We start from the raw sequence: 19,993 nt of genomic DNA, 5'->3' as shown, positions 1-19,993 counted from the left end.
ACAGTGCGAAAGAGAAGATATCGTGACACACTTGCTCTGTTTCTGATCTAGAGAGATTTGTCCAGTTCAGTCTCTCGTAGGAACTGGAGCAGAACTTTTGTACCTAAGGTACTGTCAGCACTATTGGCCCAGGGCCCAAGAAAATGAAAAAGTTCGAGGCTGCCTCCATGACGTACACGAGAGAGGGAGCTCGCTGCAGTTTTTCGCGCAACAGCGTATCGAGGGCAGACGCACAGCAAGTGATTTACAGACTCGCGCACACCGGAAGTCCGGCACAGGGGGGAATCTTCCCAACCAATCTTAAACTTAAAACTCCGAGTAAACGCCACATTCAGGCGCAGTCGGTGCAGAACTCCTTCACACCGCTTGTTGAGGCCGCGTGGAAAACGGAAGACCTCTGGGAAGAGCAGAGTTCGCGCTGTGCAGAAATGTCGCATCCGGGAGTATTGTAATCGTCAGCCAAGCTTTGTTGTTGAAATGGTTGCATTCAACGCACTTAATTAGTCCTAAATATTTGACCACTGTTTTTTCGTCCGTGTTGTACGTTAGTTTGCCGTCCGAAACACACGTGAACTGCACAGCAGACAATCACCAAGGCAGTCCGATATTCGCTTTATGCACCGAGTTTCTGTATAACACGATGAAAGGAAGCGTCGGCCTTTGTCAAACGATTCCCACATCTTGTTTTCATTAGCCTATAGGGAGGCGAAGCTAAAGTTTGCCGGGCGAGGGAAGTGCTGCCCTCTCCCTTCCGGGGGAGTACGCGGCGGCGGCCGCCGCTTTGGCACGTGCTTTTTCCGCTGCGCACGTGCTGCATTTTTCGCGCTAGGAAGAGGGCCGAGTAAATTTTTTTTTTTACTTATAAAACCGTACGCGTCAGCACGTGCCCAGCAAGTTCGGTTTAAACGTAAAGTAGTTACTCAGTTCATTCTTGTCGACGTTTGTCTTGTCGTCTGCCACAGACGCGCCGCCTGCTTCCCGCCGCTCGACCGGCAGACTGCCTCGACGATTTTAAGGGGGGAAACGCGTTGTTCGGCGGTCGTCGGTTGCTCTTTTCTTCTGCAAGGCGACAGCTGTTCAGCTTGTCACAGCGTACTTTTCTCTTGTTTGTTACTCCCTTCGCGTGCTCGCGCTTCGGACATCCGGACTTTCTGGACTGCAGAAACACTGAGGCTTGCAAGAAATGTAAGATAAACGTGATTGATTATGGTTAATAGGTTATTTCTTACTCTTGAAACAATCAGCTGCATCTTATAAAAACGCATTAGAAAGGCACACGCTAATTAAGGGGTGCGCTGACACCGCCGCATTTCCATTTTACTTGTCCTTGAAGAAATTTTTGTTCGCAATGTTTGTCACCCGCTTGGAGTACAAGTATGGGTTAGCGTGACAGTTCGCGGAAACAACAGAACAGTTTGTGGCGTATAACTTTTAATTACTATAATATACAGAATTTGGTGTATACCTCTTTTAATTACCAGTATTTCTAAATGTGGGAAAAAAGCGAACAACGCAGCAATCCCGTCCAGAACACAAGTCACAATCGCAAGACGGACCAGAGCTACTACAGCCAGGTAAATCGCTAGAAACTATTTTTTTTTCACCCATGCAAAATGTCAACTTATTGTGTTATATATGGACGATATCGAACGGCACCAGCTAAACAACTCCGAAGTTCATTTATTATAGCGGAAAACAATCATTGGCAGCATGCATTAAAAAAAGTGTAGAGGGGAGGACTCGTTAGAACACTAGTTCGCATTTTCAAAGCCGGGTAAAGTAAACTGAAAGCACACATATACAAACAAAAATGTGTGAACTTGTTTCACCTTTCGAACCGCAGTGATCCATGCTTACCGTCTATCCTTTTGGTGCGCTTTCGCGGGGAATATGCAGAATTTAACGAATGGATCCTCTTTCGCCTTGTTACTGTCGTGGCAGCTGAGCATGCAACAATATGGGGGGTTTACTTCGCTTTCAGTTTAATCTTTTCGTTTCGGGCTAGTGAGGAGTGTTCCCGCCGCTCTTTGTACGTGCTGGCTTAAGTGGCTCGCGCAGTCGGCGGTCGCTTTGTTCGCATTCGTGAGTAGGAGGCTGGATGTCTCAGGCGGTGCGGGAGACAGCGCGAGCTGCGCGTGCACTTGCCAGACGCAGAGGTGGCTCTGGCGTACCGAAAGTGCACCACGAGATTAATTGTAAACAAGACGCTGGGGGCCCCCATCAGCGTGGAACGGTCGGTACGCCAGGGCTGTCCTCTGAGCCCACTTCTTTTCTGCCTGTATATCGAAACGCTCTGCTTAAATATAATTGAAAGTGAACACATTCGCGGGTTTAAGCTATGCGAGGCAGAGGTAAAACTTCTGGCCTACGCAGACGACATTGCTCTTTTCTGTACGACCAAAGATAGTGTTACAAAAGCGGTGGACATTGTTAAACGTTTTGGGTCAATCACAGGTAGTGGGGTAAACTGGGGGAAATGTTTGGGATTTTGGCATGGGGACTGGTCTTTGACACCGGATTTTTTTGCCAACGTGAGCTGGGAAACGAGTCCCGTTAAGTATCTAGGGACGCCACTGGAGTGTTACCAGGACAGCGAACCGTATTGGCGTGCCCGAACGCAGGACATACGCGACAGGGCAGAAAAGTGGAAAGGGGTTTTTCTTTCAATGTTTGCTAAAGCGACTGTTTGTAATTTATTTTTTATTGCCAAAGTGTGGTACGTTATGCAAGTGTTGCACTGCTCGCGTTTGAATGTACAGAAAATGCATCGTGCATTTGCTGTGTTTATCTGGTCATCTACATGGGAAAGGTGCAGTAGAGATAACCTTTTTCTACGCGTCAAGGAGGGCGGGCTTGGGTTGTCGCACCTGTTTGTCCGCCAGTTGGTGAATAGGTTCCTTTTTCTTCGCGATACAAGCGATCCTTTTTTGCGAACAGTTTGCCAGGTGCGGCTGTCTCAAGCACTGCCGGAATTTGTCGTATCCAGTTTGCACATACAGGGAAGGATTTCAGGATATTTTAAAGAAGTTGTCATGTCACTGAGGTTTCTGTCAACTCGTTTTTCGATGGAATATTTGAGTACAGTGTCACGTAGAAAATTATATAAAGATGTTTGCGACAGTCTGTTCCCGATACCACGATATAGAGAACTGTACAAAGAAGGCCCAGGGCAGGATGTACTGAAAAGAGTTAAGCGTATGGCTGTAAAACCGGGGGTGAAGTCTTTTTTTTTTCAAACTTCATTCGGGGACACTTACTGTGCAAACATGGTTAAAAGAAAAGGGGTTAGATACACCGTGGGGTACTGACTGTACAATTTGTAAACAACCGGATAACATAGACCACGTTTTTATACACTGCTGGATGGCGGTTCACTTTTGGGATGTTATGCAGCGAACTTTACACAAAGACTTCCCACTTACCCCGCATGGTATACGGTATTTACCCACACAGAATAACGAAGGAGTCCCCTACGATTTAATAATGCTCCTGGGCCTTCACAGCATATGGAGGGCGCGCATGGCGTGGCTCCATGGTGACGTGGATGCCCGACCGGCCCGGCAGTTTCTGCGGGAGAGTGTCACGCAGTTCGTTGAGGGGCTGAGAGTCCAGCAGCCAGTACCAGATTGGTTGGATTTTTTAGAGCCGTTAATTTCTCTAAAGTGATGATTAAATAACAAAGCCTAGCCGGAAGCACGGCTGGTATGTTAATGTCGGTGTTTGTTGTACCAAATGCAGTGTGGTTATTTTTGTGTTGTATTACGTGTGTGTTGATGACTGGTAATAAAGAAAAAAAAAGAAAAAAAAAAAAGGAGCGGGCCGGGGGGCGTTTGCTTAGGGCGCTGAAAAGCCGTTCACCAGACGCAGTCATTTCGCGATGACTGAGGTGGTTAGACCAGCCAAGGGTCGCCCACAAGAGCACTCTTTATCCCGTGAAACCGCCGGGGCGCTCGGCCGTTCGACTGGCGCGTAGCAGACGACGCGTCTCTAGCAGACGACAACACAAGCACTGGCAAAAATGGACCCAGTAGCTACTCTACGTGTAAACCGAACTTGCTGGACACGTGCTAATGTGTATGCTTTCATAAGTCGAAAGAAAATTTTACCCAGCCCTCTTCCTAGAGCGAGAAATGCAGCACCCCGGCGTACTCCCCCGGAGGGGAGAGTGCAGTGCCACCCGGCGATCGTTCCGGAGCCTATCACCTTCGAGGTGTCGTAGTTAGTGTTATGACGCGGAGAAGTTTCGACGAGTCAAATAACGATCTTTGTTGCTTACACCGTGGCATAATAGCTACGGCAACTTCAACCATATAGCTTACATCCGCAGAGCCTGAATGTGCAACTACTGGCTCAAGATTTACTTTTGATATCGAAGTACGAATTAGGCTACACACTAAACTTTCTTCCACCCTTTTTATCCGAAAAGAGTAAGAATCTTGTACCATGGCGAACACCTTTCAAAGATATTTCGGCTAAATAAGGGTGTAACGATATAAAAAGGGTGCTGTTGTGAACACTCTAAAAAGAGTGATGATTGACATTCTAAAGTAAATGTCTGGGCAGCGTAGTGGTAATGGGCAGCGCATTAGTGTGAATGTGCCGAGAGCGAAGAATGACATAGGCACATTCAACACGCACAAGTCGTACTTGGACCACAAATGAATGGAGCAGGAAAACAAATGGGATGCCTGGGGACAGCGAGTACATAGTTACATACAAATACATCTGCTCTTGCTTTTATAGCTAGCAAAGGAAAGCCCTCCGATAGAATCGATGGACTTATCGCAATAAATCAGATATTTTAGTGCTAATTTTAGAATTGTGCACTTGAATATGAGCGTATACAATATGCGGATATGCAAGAGCTTTCTAATTGCGAGGTAGTTATGTTTTATAAGTCATACATTTTAGTGAATGCCAAACACTTATTCCACATCATTTCAACACCCATTAAGGAGGGTGTTCATTATTCAACACACCTTTTCCCAAAAGGGTGTAAAGCTACAAATTAGGGTGTTGGATACTAAGAAAAGGGGTGTAAGAGAAGACCGCCAACTGAGAAAAAGGGTATAGAGTCCATATTTTTAAAGCGATGCTTTAGTGCTCTCACTGATGTCGTCTGTAAGCCCAGTACGCCCTGCAGGAAAGCAAACTTTCTCTGACGATCTTGATGATAGTGAGTGCAGGGTAGCAAAATTAACACTTCTCTGCGAGGCTCGGAGACGCTCCATTACGCCCGTTCCGCTAAAGCTTGAAGTGCTGCAGAGGGGGGACCTGACGAAGGCGTTTGACAGCGCGACGTAAATAGGCCTAACGTCAGTTTGTGAAGTGAACATCGCAAGCCGTTACCCACGGGTCTACGCAGGATGAGAAACAGGTAATTTTTATCGCTCCAAGAGCTGATTCAGGGGAGGGGTGGTAGCCGAGGGAGGAAGGTCCCCGGTGAACTTGGTTGCCCGAGCGACGAATGGCGTTGATCGTCGTGCCGGAACGCTGTTAGCCACAAGTAGTTATGTCTAACATCCTATTTTTATGTTTAGGGCGTTAGGCTCAACGTAACATTTCAGGGTTTAACACCTCAAAACGGTAACCAGTCAACAAAATTAGTGGTCACTGAACGCCAAGCAGCAGGTACCGATTCACACCGTACACCCCAAACCCAATCGTTAGGCCTACGAAGTACAAATCCGAGATTTGCTGTGTTCAAGAAAAGTGGTGCGTACCTCCAGAGTCGCCCGCACTCCCAAACTCGCAGTGTGAGATTTGCCAGCCAAAGAATCCATCACGAGAAAGCTTCGCGTTCAACCATCGTCGCCGTTAAACGGAGGGATGCAAGATTTGTTGATGCGTTTATGGACGTCTTTCAGGGCGTCTCCTTCAGTACGTTCACGGCGCACATGGTTCCTGGCGTGCTGATCTGTGCCATAGGCACCTACATCTACCTACGTATCTTCTACCGTGACGTGAGAAAGCTCCAACTGGCACAGTGCTCGGACTACCTAGGTATGTATTTCTTTGTGCTTCTTAAACGGGACAGCGTTTATTTTCTAAAGTGCAGTCGCTTGCAGCACCGTCAGGGTACGACCACGGCACTCATAGGTGACACCATCGGCTATGCACCAGATCTTGTGTTTAAAGGAATGGTTACGATAAGCTCAACAAAGTACCAACGGTTTTACCCGAATATTCAGTTTAATTACGTCAAGCAAGCGTTATAACTTCCCTGGTTGTTTTTCCGACATAGCAGTCATCGGAAAAAAACATAACGTAACAGAGTTTAACAAAGCGTCAGTACGAGCTAGTTGATATTCCAGAAAACTCTCAAACGCCAAAATATTTAGTCGAAGGACGTAAAGAAGACATGCGCTGCCGTGGCTGACGGTGGGACTCAAGCCGCTGAAACGAGCACACACCTCCTGCTGCAACAGTACAGTGTGCATGGCGCGCATATTTTCGTACTGTCTTCGGCGGAGACAACTGTCGCAGGAAGGGTGCTTTTTTCGATGGCTTGAGTCCCACCGTGCGCTATGGTAGCTCATGTCTCGGTCCTTTACGCCCTCCGTCTAAATATTTTGGCGCTTGAGTCCTGTCGCGTATATCGTTCTTAGGTGTGTATGGCGTATGCGGTATAGTTGTTTTACAAGACCTCAGAATTCCTTCCCTCCCTCCACTCCATTCCACTTTGGGTGCACCCTCTCCGTTCCCTTGTTCCAGAGATGGCTCACAAGATCGAGGTGTGGAAGAAGGCCGTGTTCTCCCTGGCCGAGTACTCGCGCGACGAGACCCACGTTCGCCACGTCCTCAGCCGCAAGGTGCGCCAGCTGGTGAGGCAGCAGAGCAAGCGCAGCCACTACGCTCGCTCGGCAACCCTGCCCAAGAACGTCAGCGCTGATGGGCACGCCGCCACCGGGAAGTCGGGCTCCTTCGCGTGAGTTGCGCAACTTCGACAAGACGACGAATGATTTTTCGATTTGCAGATGTTTGTGCGGTTCACACATCAGGCGGCATCGAAGCTGTGGCACGTTTGGTAAGGTAGTTGCGAATAATTTGTAGACATCCTTTGGATGGAGACAAGACGGGAGTTCGTCGACGGTACGAGTAACGTCTCACCTTAAGGGGTTACATCAAACAGTTTTTCATTCGGTGACCCAGTGTCCTTGGGGATGTCTTTAGGTGTTCTCTATTGGCTTTACACTGCGGTGTTATCCGAAAGACAGAATTCGGCTACGGTTGCGTGGTGAGGGACATGAGGCCTAAAATTTGAACTTGTTAAGCCTAAGCAATGACATTTGTGACCACCCCTGCGGCCGCATGGTACTTCGGGGCTAAACGGTATGCTGATACGATGACATCGGTAACTATTTCATCGAACATTACTCAGGCAGTTTCGATTTAAAAAGCTGTGTAACATAAAGGCCGCTACATTTCATTCGCTGGAGCTGGGGCAGTACACGTACGGCACTACACTACACGCCGCTTCCACTAGTCCCCACTACAGCGGGGACTACACGTGTCTTCTAAACTCGGTTCCACCTTAAGACTAGTAACGCTTATCAACTATTTCCACATACATGATCATTAGAAGGTAGTGTATTAATTTGATATTTTGAATTTCTAAAGCATCCGAAAGTTGCCAGACGTATCACTGGGTATTTGGCTGAGAGTGGATACGTTTTTTGTGCGTTTATTTTGACTGGTGTGACTCTTACAACAGTGACGATTGGGAAATAACAACTTTAGTAATAGTATAACTTTGTATTGGGCAGCCTCCTTATCCGCTAAAATGGCTTAGCTGGCAAGTTTACTTATGACTGGTACTTATTAGTACCAGTCAGAGCTTACACATCCTCAGCTCCAAAGCAAGCATGCGCCGACTAAGCAGGTATGGATTCAAGCAAATTCCCCAAAAGGCCCACAATGTGCTAAATGAACTAACACCTGCATTCAAATGCATACTAAAAGCTCGGCTCAATAATGGTAATATCACATTATTGGCCGTCTTTGATTACTCACCTTTTCAATTTATACCCGCCGCGGTGGCTCAGTGGCTAAGGCGTTGCGCAGCTGAGCAGGAGGTCGCGGGTTCGATTCCCGGCAGCGGCGGCCGCTTTTCTGATGGAGGCGAAAAGCAAAAACGCCCGTGTGTTCGAGATTTCGGCGCACGATAAAGATCCCCAGGTGGTCAAAATTAATCCGGAGCCCTCCACTACGGCGCGCCTCATCGCCTCCGTTGCGTTGGCGCGTTAAACCCTACAATCAATCAATCAATCAATCAACCTTTTCAATTTATACTGATTGGAAGAATAACACGGCAGGCGCATGCTATAATATGGGGCTGTTTACGGCCCTTCAATCACCTCAATGTGAACCGCAGCAAGCAATCGGCTTAAACGTTTAACTGTGACTCGGATGATGACTACGCTCCTGATTTTGGTGCCTCTAGATGCTAAGGTGGCGGAATCCATCCTCGCGAAACTTGCGGTACGCAATGAGACTGATTCACCGAGTTGCGAAAGCCGCATAACAAACGGCTGCAGTGACGCTTTCGAAAGCTAATCGAATATCATCTACATTCGGCTTCACTCCTTTTTACTTTGCCCTTTTCTATGCGCCATGCCGGTGAGTGGTAGTGGCACCCGCTGGACCCGAAACACTCTAGTTTTCGCGTGACACTAGCGGAAACAGGGGCCTAGCACTTGGGACTTTCGCTGAAGAAATTGACTGTAGACATCTCCGTGTGCTTGATGCTAGTGAATGCTCGTTCGGTAGCAGCTTATCTGCAATCGCGCAATATTAATAAAAAAGGTGCGAAGTTCACACTAATGCGCAATACTTTAAGGTAGCGAAGCTGTACGCAACAGTAGCGTTTTTCCTCTTATTCGCTTCACGGGGTTGTGGCCCCTCGCCACAACCCCAGCTGTGGCCCCTCGCACAGCCTCGCCGCTGTGCGAGGGGCTACAGCAGGATGTTCCTCTATCGCGCATGGTTCTGCGCCGCACGTGGCCTCGTTGCCATCCTTCGTGGCCCGTGTTTATCGCTGCTGCGGCGGCCTCCTCGCCTTCCTGCGCCACGTACCGCGCACGGGTCCTGCGCACGTCTCCTTTCCCTCCTCGCCTATCTCCTCCCCTTCCGGCTATCTCTCCTCGTTATTGGGCCGCTCGTCCGCGCTGAGCGCCTGCGGAAAAGGTTGTGGTTTACCTCTAGTGCTCAAGGACAAAGCTGGCCCTCCCTCGAAGACTGCCCGAGGTAGCGTAGTGCAGCTTGCGCTACAAAAATTATTGCATGCGAACATGTGCTTAATCGGAGCTTCTTCTTTCTGCGACTTGCATTTAGCCCGCTTTGCGCGTTCTTCAGGCTGGCCGAGGCGGACTTCCACGAGAACCTTCGGGTACTGAGCGAGAAGTACAAGATCCGCGAGCCCGTGCTCCTGGTGAAGGCCACCGTGGTCCTGGCTTCCGTCATCGTGCTGTTCTTCCTCCAGAGCATCCCGGAGATACGACTGACGCTCGGTGAGGGCACGGCTGCATATGGTTTCAATGTTAGCAGTACAGTCATGGAAAATTCAAGTACGAACCGCGGAGCGCACGGCAGAAGATACCGGTGCCGTCACCTGGCAGAGGCCGTGGAAAACGCACGGACATGCGCAGTTGACATGTAGGGAGCGAGGCTGGGTGTCCCACCGCGATATGCCGCCCTTTCCTCGCTCGCATGCTTGCCTTGTCGCCATGCCGCAAGAGCGCTGCAAGCACTACGACTTCTGCAGCTGAAGGTGTTGGTCGCGTTGAGAGCAATGCGGCGCGTAATTGCTCGCAGCTGCGACCAGTGCTTGCGTGGGAAACGGGTGCACGCTCTCGTAAGGCATACTGTTGAGCTCATCACGCTTTCTTGAAGAAAACCAGCGCACAGAAATGGAGACCAAAATTAAAATGCGGGCCGCCTAACTTCTGGTGGCACTGCATTGTTTTGCGTTCGTGGTGCAGTGGCTAAATAATTGAACAATCAGCTGGCCGCCAAAAATGCGTCTTTGTTTGGCGGAGTCATGGCTGAGTCACTTCGCAGATTCAGTGCTTGTAGCAAATGATAGATATACCACCAGAATTCGTCTCCAATGATATACATTAACTGCAAGCATTGTGTGGGCTGGGAAGTTTACTAGCAGAATTCTAATACTCACAAAAATAAGAATATAGGCAGGTCAAACCATTCAATGTGTGTTCCCCTGCACAATTATGAGGGCCTGATTTTTTCGTTTTTTATTGGCAGGGACCTCAGTGCTTGCAAAAATTCCCGGAGCGGGCAGCATTGAGTATGGTTTGAAAGTGACCGAGGTGTCCATCGTTATTTGTTGAAGTTACTGCATTCCACATGCAAAGCTATGTCCGGAATGTGATGCCGGCACACACGGCGGGGGCAGGCGTTCGTTTGAGCCGAGCACGCATTGCCCGCAGATGCTAGCTCGCGCCGCATCGCTAACAATTGTTTTCAGCGCTCTTGCGGCATGGCGACAACGCAAGCATGCGAGCGAGCCGAGGGAAACATATCGCAGTGGAACGCGCAGCCTCGCTCCCTACATCTCCACTGCGCATGTACGTGCGTTTTCCCCGGATGCTGCCAGGTGACTGCACCGGTATCTTCGGCCGTGCGCTCCGCGGTTCGTATTTGAATTGTCCATGACTGTACACCAGTAGCGGTCCCAGAGATTGGTTTTGGGGGGGGCGAATTTTTTTTTTTTGTGGGGGGGGGGGGGGGGGGCGAATAAGAACTGCTCCTCTCCTTGCGCCCGTTCTGCGGAGGAGGTGATAACCATGCCGGCGAGTGCGCGTATGTGGTGTAACCCGCTTGCGCACAAATCACTTAGCGACACAGTGGTTTTTGACTCCCCGTAGGCGGTGTAACGGCTGACTCGAGCCCGCATTTCTGACGGTCGCAACACGTTTTCAACCTCGCACAAGTGGGATTTAACCTAGCGCAAGTGGAATGCTTCGAAAAAAAAAAACATAAGAAGCTGAGGACCTCTTTGGGGGGGGGGGGGCGATCGCCCCCTTCGCCCCCCTTTTGGGACCGCCACGGCTGTACACTAATCAGCGGAGCATAAAATTACGCTATTTTCCCCTTTCTTTCAGCACTTCTGCGTTCTGATCTACTCATGCCTAATATTTGGCTTCACGTAAAAACCACCAGCTGCTACGTGAACCCTCAAATGTGCCTGCCAGAGATGGGAACAGAAACCCGTCATCTAGTAATCCTCATTCGTAATGTCTTTTTTTGTCGTCCCGACATCTATATCTTGTCGTCCCCATAGGCCATTCATTCTAATATGGTTCAGATATGGAAAGGATAAGACAAATATACTGTTGGAAAGATGAGTTCAAAACATTTAGGAGCAAGGAATAGCTTCGGATATCGCAGAGCATCGGTGGTTCGAAGTCCGTAAAAGAGGCCGTCATCCATCGGGCAACCTAGTGGTGTTGGAGACCGCAGTTAGGCAAACTACCAAAGAAGGCATCAATGGTTAGAAACGCGAATGCTTCAGCGTATTTCTTAACGCTTCTACCTGTTTCTTCGAGCAACAGTTTTTCATGAAAAGTAGCGATTTTTCCCACAGCACCATTCTGCACTGGGTCGCTCAACGCCCTATCATCTCGCAGGCTGGATCGCCATCCTGGGTTCCGTGATGCTCATGGTTCTTGCCGACACCAGGGAGCTGGAAGGCGTCATAGCCCGCGTGGAGTGGACCACGCTCATCTTCTTCGGGGCCCTGTTCGTGGTGATGGAGGTATCACACCAGACTGGCGGTTTTATATTTTTCCTAACAGCAATGTCCGCGGTTGCTACTATAATACCGCAATAAGTAATGGTGTGAACCATTTGTTTCTTTACAACAACCAAAAGGTACCTGCATTCGGTGGTAAACATTGTTTTTTTACCTTACTAGACCAACGCGTAATGTCTAGGCACTAATCTTTTTCCGGCTTCCATACATGCATTACTAATGAGAAATCTGCGTTGGAAAGTGGCGTTTTTCCCTCAGTCTTCCGCCCCCAAGCGCTTTCAACTGCGAAGGCACTTGAGTGTGTGCAGGACTTTAGTTGGCGGATTGCTTGCATGTTCGACATCTAATACCAGTGTCTGAGCAAACAAAAAGACTGTTTATCACAAAATGAACAAACATAAAAAAACTATGGGTTGAGCTAGGCTGAAAATTGGTTGACAAGCTGACACCCTTTGGTTTTTGCGTGGCTGCCGCGGATGGTGCATGTCTTCCCTTTCACCTCGTCTTACGAAGAAACTGGGGCGCTAGAATTCAAATAAATACCCAAATAGAGTAAATGAGTTAACTGCAGTAGACAGCCGAGATATAAACGCACGACTCCAGTTCAGTGTCCCTTCGAAAAGACACTTACCCCGAATGTGCGGGTAGTTCACATTTTTTGCGTAAAGAACTCGCCACTTAGAAATTCGGAAATGAAATAGATAATTTGTGATTGTAATTTTCCTTTCTTTTGCGCGACCTGAACCTCGAGAACAAAAAATGACCGAAGCAACGGCAGGCCTCTTTGGCAGTCTTTAAATCTAGATAAAAATGGGACACGCATCTTCACAGCTTGCATTGTCTTCTCTACTTTGAGGTACATCCAAGCTGGCCAACGTTGCAGGCCTTTAAAGTTGTATTATATGTGGCGTCATTTCTCAAGTGCATAATGTCCAAAAAATTGCGTGTGATGTGAAATACGGTATGTCGGAATCCAAGAAATTGGTTTGCGTATGAAGAAAATTCTGCACAAATTCAGATAATTGTCTACTAATGCTTAGCATTCTTATGCCGCCTGTGTTGAGTTTTTTTCAGCCAGTTTTTTTTTTCTATATCATGCCCGACCACTTATATGCCATAACGCTATACGATTACAGGTGAAGCTATCGTGAAATCTTCGTTATTGTAGAAATGCACCGTTGGCCATTTTCCGTAAATATTTTACATTTCTTAATTTCGAAGTTCAAAATTTTGTTCGACCAGTTATCTTAATTTACTCTATTATAACGATTACTACGCAGAACATTCGCCAAATCTGCATTATTGTGAAAACGCCATCCTGTATAAGTTTTGACATTTTCTGTATTTTTAAATATTTTTCTTATTAGTTCAAAATTCGTCCAACCCATTACCTCCATTTACGTTATTACGACTACATTTGAAACTGTTCAGAGATCTGCATTACTGTGGAAAGGCAGCGTGTTACATGGTTCGCGAATTCCCGTATTTATTTTATATTTGTCCTATTTTTTTCACTTCAGAATTTTGTTCGACAAATTAACTCAATTTACGCTATTATAACGATTACAGGTGTAACTTCCGCGATATCTGCATTTTTGTGGAAATGCAGGGCGTTACACGGTCCTGGCTGTGGGGGTACTCGGCAAATGCGACGCATTAAAATACGATCCGCCCGTGTTTTAGGACCTCGATGAACAAGCTGCAGTCGGAAACTTCAACTACCGCTTTTGCAGGCACTGGCGGAGCTAAAGCTCCTTCTGTACGTGGGCCACCTGACTCAGAACTGGATCCGCAGCGTGCATCACGACTCGCGCCTCATCGTTTCTATCATCATCATCACCTGGGTGTCCGCGCTGGTTTCCTCCTTCGTGGACAACATCCCCTTCACTACAGTCATGGTTTGACGCGTTTTTTTTATAAAAAGATACACCTTTTAGCCTAACATGCCCGCTTTAACGTTGGTCAATGCCATCGGAAAACAGACATGCATATGCCCTGTTTTTGCTTTCTGTTCAGATCAAGATCGTCAGCGGCCTTGGAGACAGTGACCTTGGTCTCAAGCTTGGACCACTTGTCTATGCCCTCGCTTTTGGAGCTTGTCTCGGAGGTGAGCATTGTTCAGGAGTGTGCGATCTCGTGCGCAGCTTGTCTTGGCGTGCATGACAATGCTCACTGTATGCCAGCTCCCTCGGCCCCACACTCAGGGGGCTAAGTGGTCGTAAATTGGCTGCAGAAAGCATACTGTCAGCCGTGCCTAATCATCAGGGAGTGTTGAAATTGATCTGTCTCAATTACTCCGCACAATAATTATCTTAAGCGAGAAACTTCGTATTTCGTGCTAAAAGCCTAAAAAATGAAAATGAGATGCACTTGGTCGATTCTATTAAAGAATCAAGAGCTGCGAAAACCAACGTACGTTTTGTGGTCGCGTAATATCTAGACTTCTCTTTGGGCTTACAAGTCTGACACTGGCTTTTTGTATTTTTTTTTCTTTTCACCTCTTTGTATATATGTTGTTTAGTAAATAAATTTCCAGTTGAAAGTAGCGCTTGTCCCTGTGTCATTCGTCTTTTGTCTAAATTTGTTGCGCTTTAAATTTGCACTATGGAGTACCAACTAGCTCGAACCCTCGCGTTGTTGGGTTGGTGTGTTCTGTTCGCAGGGAATGGTACCCTCATCGGGGCTTCGGCCAACGTGGTCTGCGCGGGAGTAGCGGAACAGCATGGCTACAAGTTCAGTTTTTTCGAGTTCTTCAGGTAAGCCGGGGTTAAGGCGGAGTCCCGATTGTTGTCGCATATACAGCAATTGGAAGTGCTCCCGTACAGGAAGAAAGTACCAAAACAGCTCTTCATTGTGGTGTTTTATCCCTTACGCCATAAAGACAACACCACTGCTTGGGTTTATACTGCAAAATATTACAAACAGTCTGTATCGCGGCACAGTAGGGACTACTTAATAACGTAATGACATGTTTTGTTTTTCTGTTGAGGGTGGGCATGGTATGTCTGTTTGAAAGACGGCCAAAACACCAAACAAAATGTTCTAACCACATTTATCTGTAGTAGTGCTGTTAGATAAGTAACACATTTTCCATTTCATCTAGATTCGCTTTACCGCAGTAAAGAGTAATGTAACATTCGTTCACCGACTTTGATAACAAACATTTGGCGGCAAAAAGCGCTTTGAAAATACAGCAGCAGCTACAGAGGGCAGACGTGTAGAGGACTTCGTGGCACCGGGAAGGGGGGTGGGGTTGAAAAATATGCGAAAGAGGCTCCACGAGAAGCCCGTGTTTAACAAAAAGCTCACCGGTGAAGTTGTTGGTAGACAGGAAACCCCGATCACATGTGCAGCGAAAAACAACTTTCATTACAGAATTCCTTTTGGTAGGAGTTCTAAGAGTGGCTGTGTGCATGTGCATTGCTTGAGGGCGGACTTGCCCAACAGATAATATCCCGATACTAATGACGTTTTTGGAGACCCCGCTTCACAAAGCCACCTCATTATGCGCTGGTCGAGTACGAGCGAAGTTCCTGTTGAGAACCAGTTGGGCTTGTTGGTACATAGTTAAAATGGTTGCAGCGCAGAAACGACGACGGACGAGTAAGGAACAGACGGGACGAGCGCAACTTAGCGCTCGTCCCGTCTGTTTCTTACTCGTCCGTCGTCGTTTCTGCGCTGCAACCATTTTAACGAAGTTCCTGCTTCGCGATGTTCTCCAAAATTCCTTCCAAAGCCACAAACAATAAAGAACTCCTGACGGGAAACGACTATCGTTCATAATCGCAATCTTACTCCGTTGAAATAGACGAGTATTTAACAGGTAACGCTCTGGATGCGAAGCTGTGCTAACTGCCGCTGCTGGAGTTACGCACACATCGTCAGCACGTTTCGAAAAACCAAAGTGTAAAGGAAAAGCCAGTCTGATCACCAAATCCTACGTTAAGCTCTCAAACAAAACGAGTAGTGATTTTAAGTTGTGTACCTAGCGTCCCCAACACGGCATGTTGGCTGTAAATTAGAAATCGGCACCACGGCACGTACGTAACATGACCAGGTGAAGTTGCGTAATAAGCCGCGTTAAGATCACCGAGAGAACGCCATAAGATACTGGATCCAATTGAAGTTTCCTTGAGTCGTGGGTGGCTGCAGGAACTACTGTACGGGGAAACACAGCCTGAAGTAACGCTACTTTTCGAAATGACTCGGCCGGAATGGTTACAATTGGAAGCAACTTAACTACAGAGGACTTGCCCGAACATTGTGACGTCGCTTCGGTTGATGCCTTGCCAGTTGGTTGAGCGCTGGTAGGTGTAAAACTAGTGAATCTTTTGGCCCAAGACAGAGGGAAAGAAGCGGGAAATTCCACGGCAATGCATCACACTTCCGGCCCTTAATCAACAGCCTTTGTCAACGGCTTTATTTAACTCTTTCCAGCACGGTGGTCACCCCAGGTAACCACCTTTTCTCGATTTTTTTCTCGTGTAGCAAGCGACTCCCGCGTATCGACTTTCAAACAGCGCGCATTTTTAGCTTTCCCCACTCCAACAGAGATGGCGCTACCTCCTTGCTTTTCCGAAGTCACGTGTTTTTTTTTTTTTCCTCCCGGCTGCCATCGTCCCGAAGGCGCGATACACGATGGACCCGAGAGATTTTTACAGAAAGAAAGGTAAGGCTGAAGTTATTAAGTTGACAGCTTTGGATGACATATTGCATGAGTAACTAATACTAAGCAAGCTTGAAGTTAAGTGCTGCGGTCGATTAGAACAAAGCGCGGTGTCATTGAAGTTGGTGGTCACCTAGAGTGACCACCGTGCATGAAGGGTCTGAGAGGGGCGGTAATATATTTTTTTTCTTGGTGTTTCAGCGGCGGAGTTTGTCGATATACCATCGGACTCTGACAGCTTCGCGGGGGGTGACAGCTCAAGTGACAGCGATTCTGACTATGAAGTTAATGATGCAGCAGCTGGAGCGGGCAAACAAAAACCTGGCGCGAGAATACCCATTCCCGCCGAGTGTGAGTCGTCTGATATAGACAGCGATGAAGACGATGCTCCGCGCATGACTGCCAAGGTGCCCGTGTGGAGTCCTTCCTACAAAATGTTCCCACCGCTGGACTTCTTATCGTGTAGTGGAGTGCCACATTGCATTCAGGACATTGAGAAACGAAGTCCTTTGGACATCTTCAGCCTGTTCTGGACACCGGACTGGATGGAGCAGCTGGTATTCCAGACAAATCTCTACGCTCAGCAGCAGGGCAAGCCGTATACACCAACTACGCTAAAAGAAATGGATGCCTTTCTGGGGCTGAATCTTCTGATGGGAATCAAAAGAAGTCCAAGTTACCGGGATTACTGGTCCAGTGCAGCTGACTTACATGATTCATTCATTTCGAAAGTTATGAGTGTGAACAGGTTCGGCTGGCTGTTATCTCACCTGCATCTCAATGATAATATCCTGCAGCCAGCGAGGAATCACCCCAACTTTGACAAGTTGTACAAAGTCCGCCCTCTCCTCTCTGAACTATCAACTAGGTTTGCCCAAAATTACTTGCCGACTGAGGTTCTCGCCATTGATGAATCCATGATAAAGTTCAAAGGGAGGAGTTCATTGAAACAATACATGCCGAAAAAGCCTGTGAAGCGTGGCTACAAGGTCTGGATGCTCTGTGCCAGCAATGGCTACAACCTGAAGTTCGACATCTACACAGGCAAATCTGAAGGCGGCGTTCAGAGGGAGCTAGGCGCACAAGTTGTGAAGAAACTCTGCCAGGACCTTCGAGGAAAGCAGCATCGTCTTTTTTTTGACAATTACTTTACAAGCTACAACCTCCTCAGGGACCTACTTCATGATGGCATATACGCATGTGGGACAGTGAATTCAAACAGAAAGAACTTCCCTAGCTTGCAGGCTGACAAGTCAATGGAAAGAGGCGACACAGACTGGAGTGTGAGCGACGACAGTCTGTGCTGTCTAAAATGGAAAGACAAGAGGATTGTTTATTTGCTCACAAATTTTCATGATCCTTGCATTGAAGTGGAAGTCAACAGAAAAAACAAAGATGGAACAGTGAGCAAGGTCTCTTGCCCAGCGGCTTTGCAGGACTACAACCAGCACATGAATTTTGTGGACAAATTTGATCAGCGTAAGGGCCAATATGAAATAGACAGAAAGTCGCGGAAGTGGTGGCACAGGATTTTTTTCCACCTGCTAGACTGCTCTGTGGTGAACGCCTTTCTAGTATATCGTGAACTCGAAGGAGTAGAACAGTTCACTTTGAAAGATTTCCGCAGATGTATCGTGACATCCCTCACTGCAGATGCCCAGGTTAGCAGGAAGCGAAAGTCGTCAAACACCGTATTGGTACAGATAAAGAATTCTAAGCCATATGTAGCCCCGGCAGTACGTGTACTTCACAGCGAGCACCAACCAAAAAGGTGCACAATGAGGAGGTGCGGTCTCTGCAGCACGAAGGCTAAACCCTCAAGAACGTCGTGGATGTGCGAGACCTGCAACGTTCCCTTGTGCTTGCGAGAAAACAAGGACTGTTTTGCGGCTTACCACCGAAAGTGACTGGTAGCCCCTTAATGCATGGTGGTCACCTCAGGTAACCACCTCATAACGTGTGAACCAAAAGTGCCAATTTTTTTTTACTGGTCATAAAACCATTTCTTCATTATGAGTTCCCCATTTTTACAATAAAACTTGGTTTTCCTCTCAAAATAGAGTTCTGTGCATGAAAGAGTTTTAAATGCTTTGGGCAACAGCTTTGGACACCATGCTTTGGACTACAAGCGTTGGTCTACATGCTCTGGTCAAAAAGGCCTTGGCCATCAGCTATAGCTAAATTCATTGTGCTTCACATGCATGATGCACGCGTACTGTGCATGTATAACAAACAAACATTTCTCGTTCATGTTTTTTCAAACGTGGTTACATGGTTTCTAATTTCCCTATCTTTCCGCGCCTTCCAGAATCGGTTTCCCGGTGATGGTGCTGACGACCCTTCTGTCCACCGGATGGCTGCTTCTGTGCCACGTCGTTGCAGGGTGGAACATATGAATTCGGCCGGAAAAACTGTGTCCAATCATCCCTGCACTTAGATGATCACAGAGTGAAGTTCTTCGTTTTACGTGGTCTGGTTATTTTAAACATTGCGCATCTGTTGTGTTATCTTGCATTCGCGCTGGGTTTTAGTTATATACGAATTCCTGTGTCGTTGTGTTTAAGCGATGCCATGCACGTTTTGTTCTTTTTAAATAAACGTTCTTTTTAAGCAAACGTTTTACAAGCTGGTCAAATGTAGTTACCGTAAGGCTTAGCGCAGCTGCCAGAAATAGCAAAAAGCCGAGGATGGCGTCCATCTTGCTAGATTTGTCGCTGCGCTATGCTTTTATCTCTAATCATGAGTCAACGACGTTGCTACCTGTTTTAATGGTTGGTTATCTAATTGGCGTATGCTTGGTGCTTCTAAATTTGGACAAGCTGAACGTTTGGGGCATTCAGATTTGTTCTGTTTTTAATTGTTGGAAGTCGGTGTTTCTTCACCAAAAGTGCAGATGTTCGTGATTTCTGCCTTCCCTTTTCTAGCATGGTATTAGTCCATTGCTTATGTCATAACAAAAGCTCACTCGGTCAAGCACCCGGCATCGGACAGCAAATATTTGCTAAGGCTAATAAAAAAAATATTCAAAGTTTATTTCTGTGTACTTTCTTTCTCTCCGAGGTTAATTATTCTATTATCTAGGTCTCATTTACACTTTTGTGAGCAACGTGAATAATAAAACTTGGCCTTTTAAATAAATATTTTTGCAGCGATGGTGTTGTTCCTGAGACGCGCTAGAAGACATTACCTCAGAAACTCGGACGGTGTGAAGATTCCTTCACGCCAATATTTTCGCGCTTAAAAAAAATGACGTGCGCTTCGGGTTTTCAGCGAGTGGCTCGTTCAACTGGACTAAAATCCTTGATTTAGTAAGTAGGATTTACGCTTCAGCAAATGGCTTCAGCTGTACCAAATGAACCTTCGAATTTTGGGGACGCCCTTGTTCCTGTCGGCATATTTTGAACATTACACAAGTAGAACTCATGCCCCCCTCCCCCCACGCAGATACGATTTACTTCAAGCGCCCTCGACGTATATTCATATTTTTAATGCTGTCAGGATATTATATGCGTTCCGTTCTAAACTAGAAGTTTCTGTGATTTGTCATGTGCCAT

General features: G+C 47.2%; 1 protein-coding gene across 1 annotated transcript in view; it reads left to right on the top strand.

Annotated features, from left to right (window-relative positions):
• Positions 1-19,472, top strand: part of LOC144158753 (P protein-like) — a 44,223-nt gene extending 24,751 nt beyond the window's left edge. The window contains exons 10-17 of the mRNA XM_077689846.1: positions 5,868-6,003; positions 6,715-6,928; positions 9,355-9,509; positions 11,649-11,776; positions 13,507-13,671; positions 13,790-13,880; positions 14,436-14,529; positions 18,748-19,472. Of these exons, the coding sequence (XP_077545972.1) occupies positions 5,868-6,003; positions 6,715-6,928; positions 9,355-9,509; positions 11,649-11,776; positions 13,507-13,671; positions 13,790-13,880; positions 14,436-14,529; positions 18,748-18,835 (1,071 nt within the window). The 3' untranslated portion in view covers positions 18,836-19,472. The remainder of the gene's footprint in view (positions 1-5,867; positions 6,004-6,714; positions 6,929-9,354; positions 9,510-11,648; positions 11,777-13,506; positions 13,672-13,789; positions 13,881-14,435; positions 14,530-18,747) is intronic.
• The last annotated feature ends 521 nt before the right edge of the window (positions 19,473-19,993 follow it).

This window comes from Haemaphysalis longicornis, unplaced genomic scaffold (assembly GCF_048455015.1).
Source record: "Haemaphysalis longicornis isolate Haplotype H1 unplaced genomic scaffold, Haemaphysalis longicornis Haplotype H1 scaffold_10, whole genome shotgun sequence".
Classification (NCBI taxonomy): Eukaryota; Metazoa; Arthropoda; class Arachnida; order Ixodida; family Ixodidae; genus Haemaphysalis; species Haemaphysalis longicornis.
The sequence above is the reverse complement of the archived record's forward strand: the minus strand, read 5'-3'. Positions and strand labels throughout refer to the sequence as shown.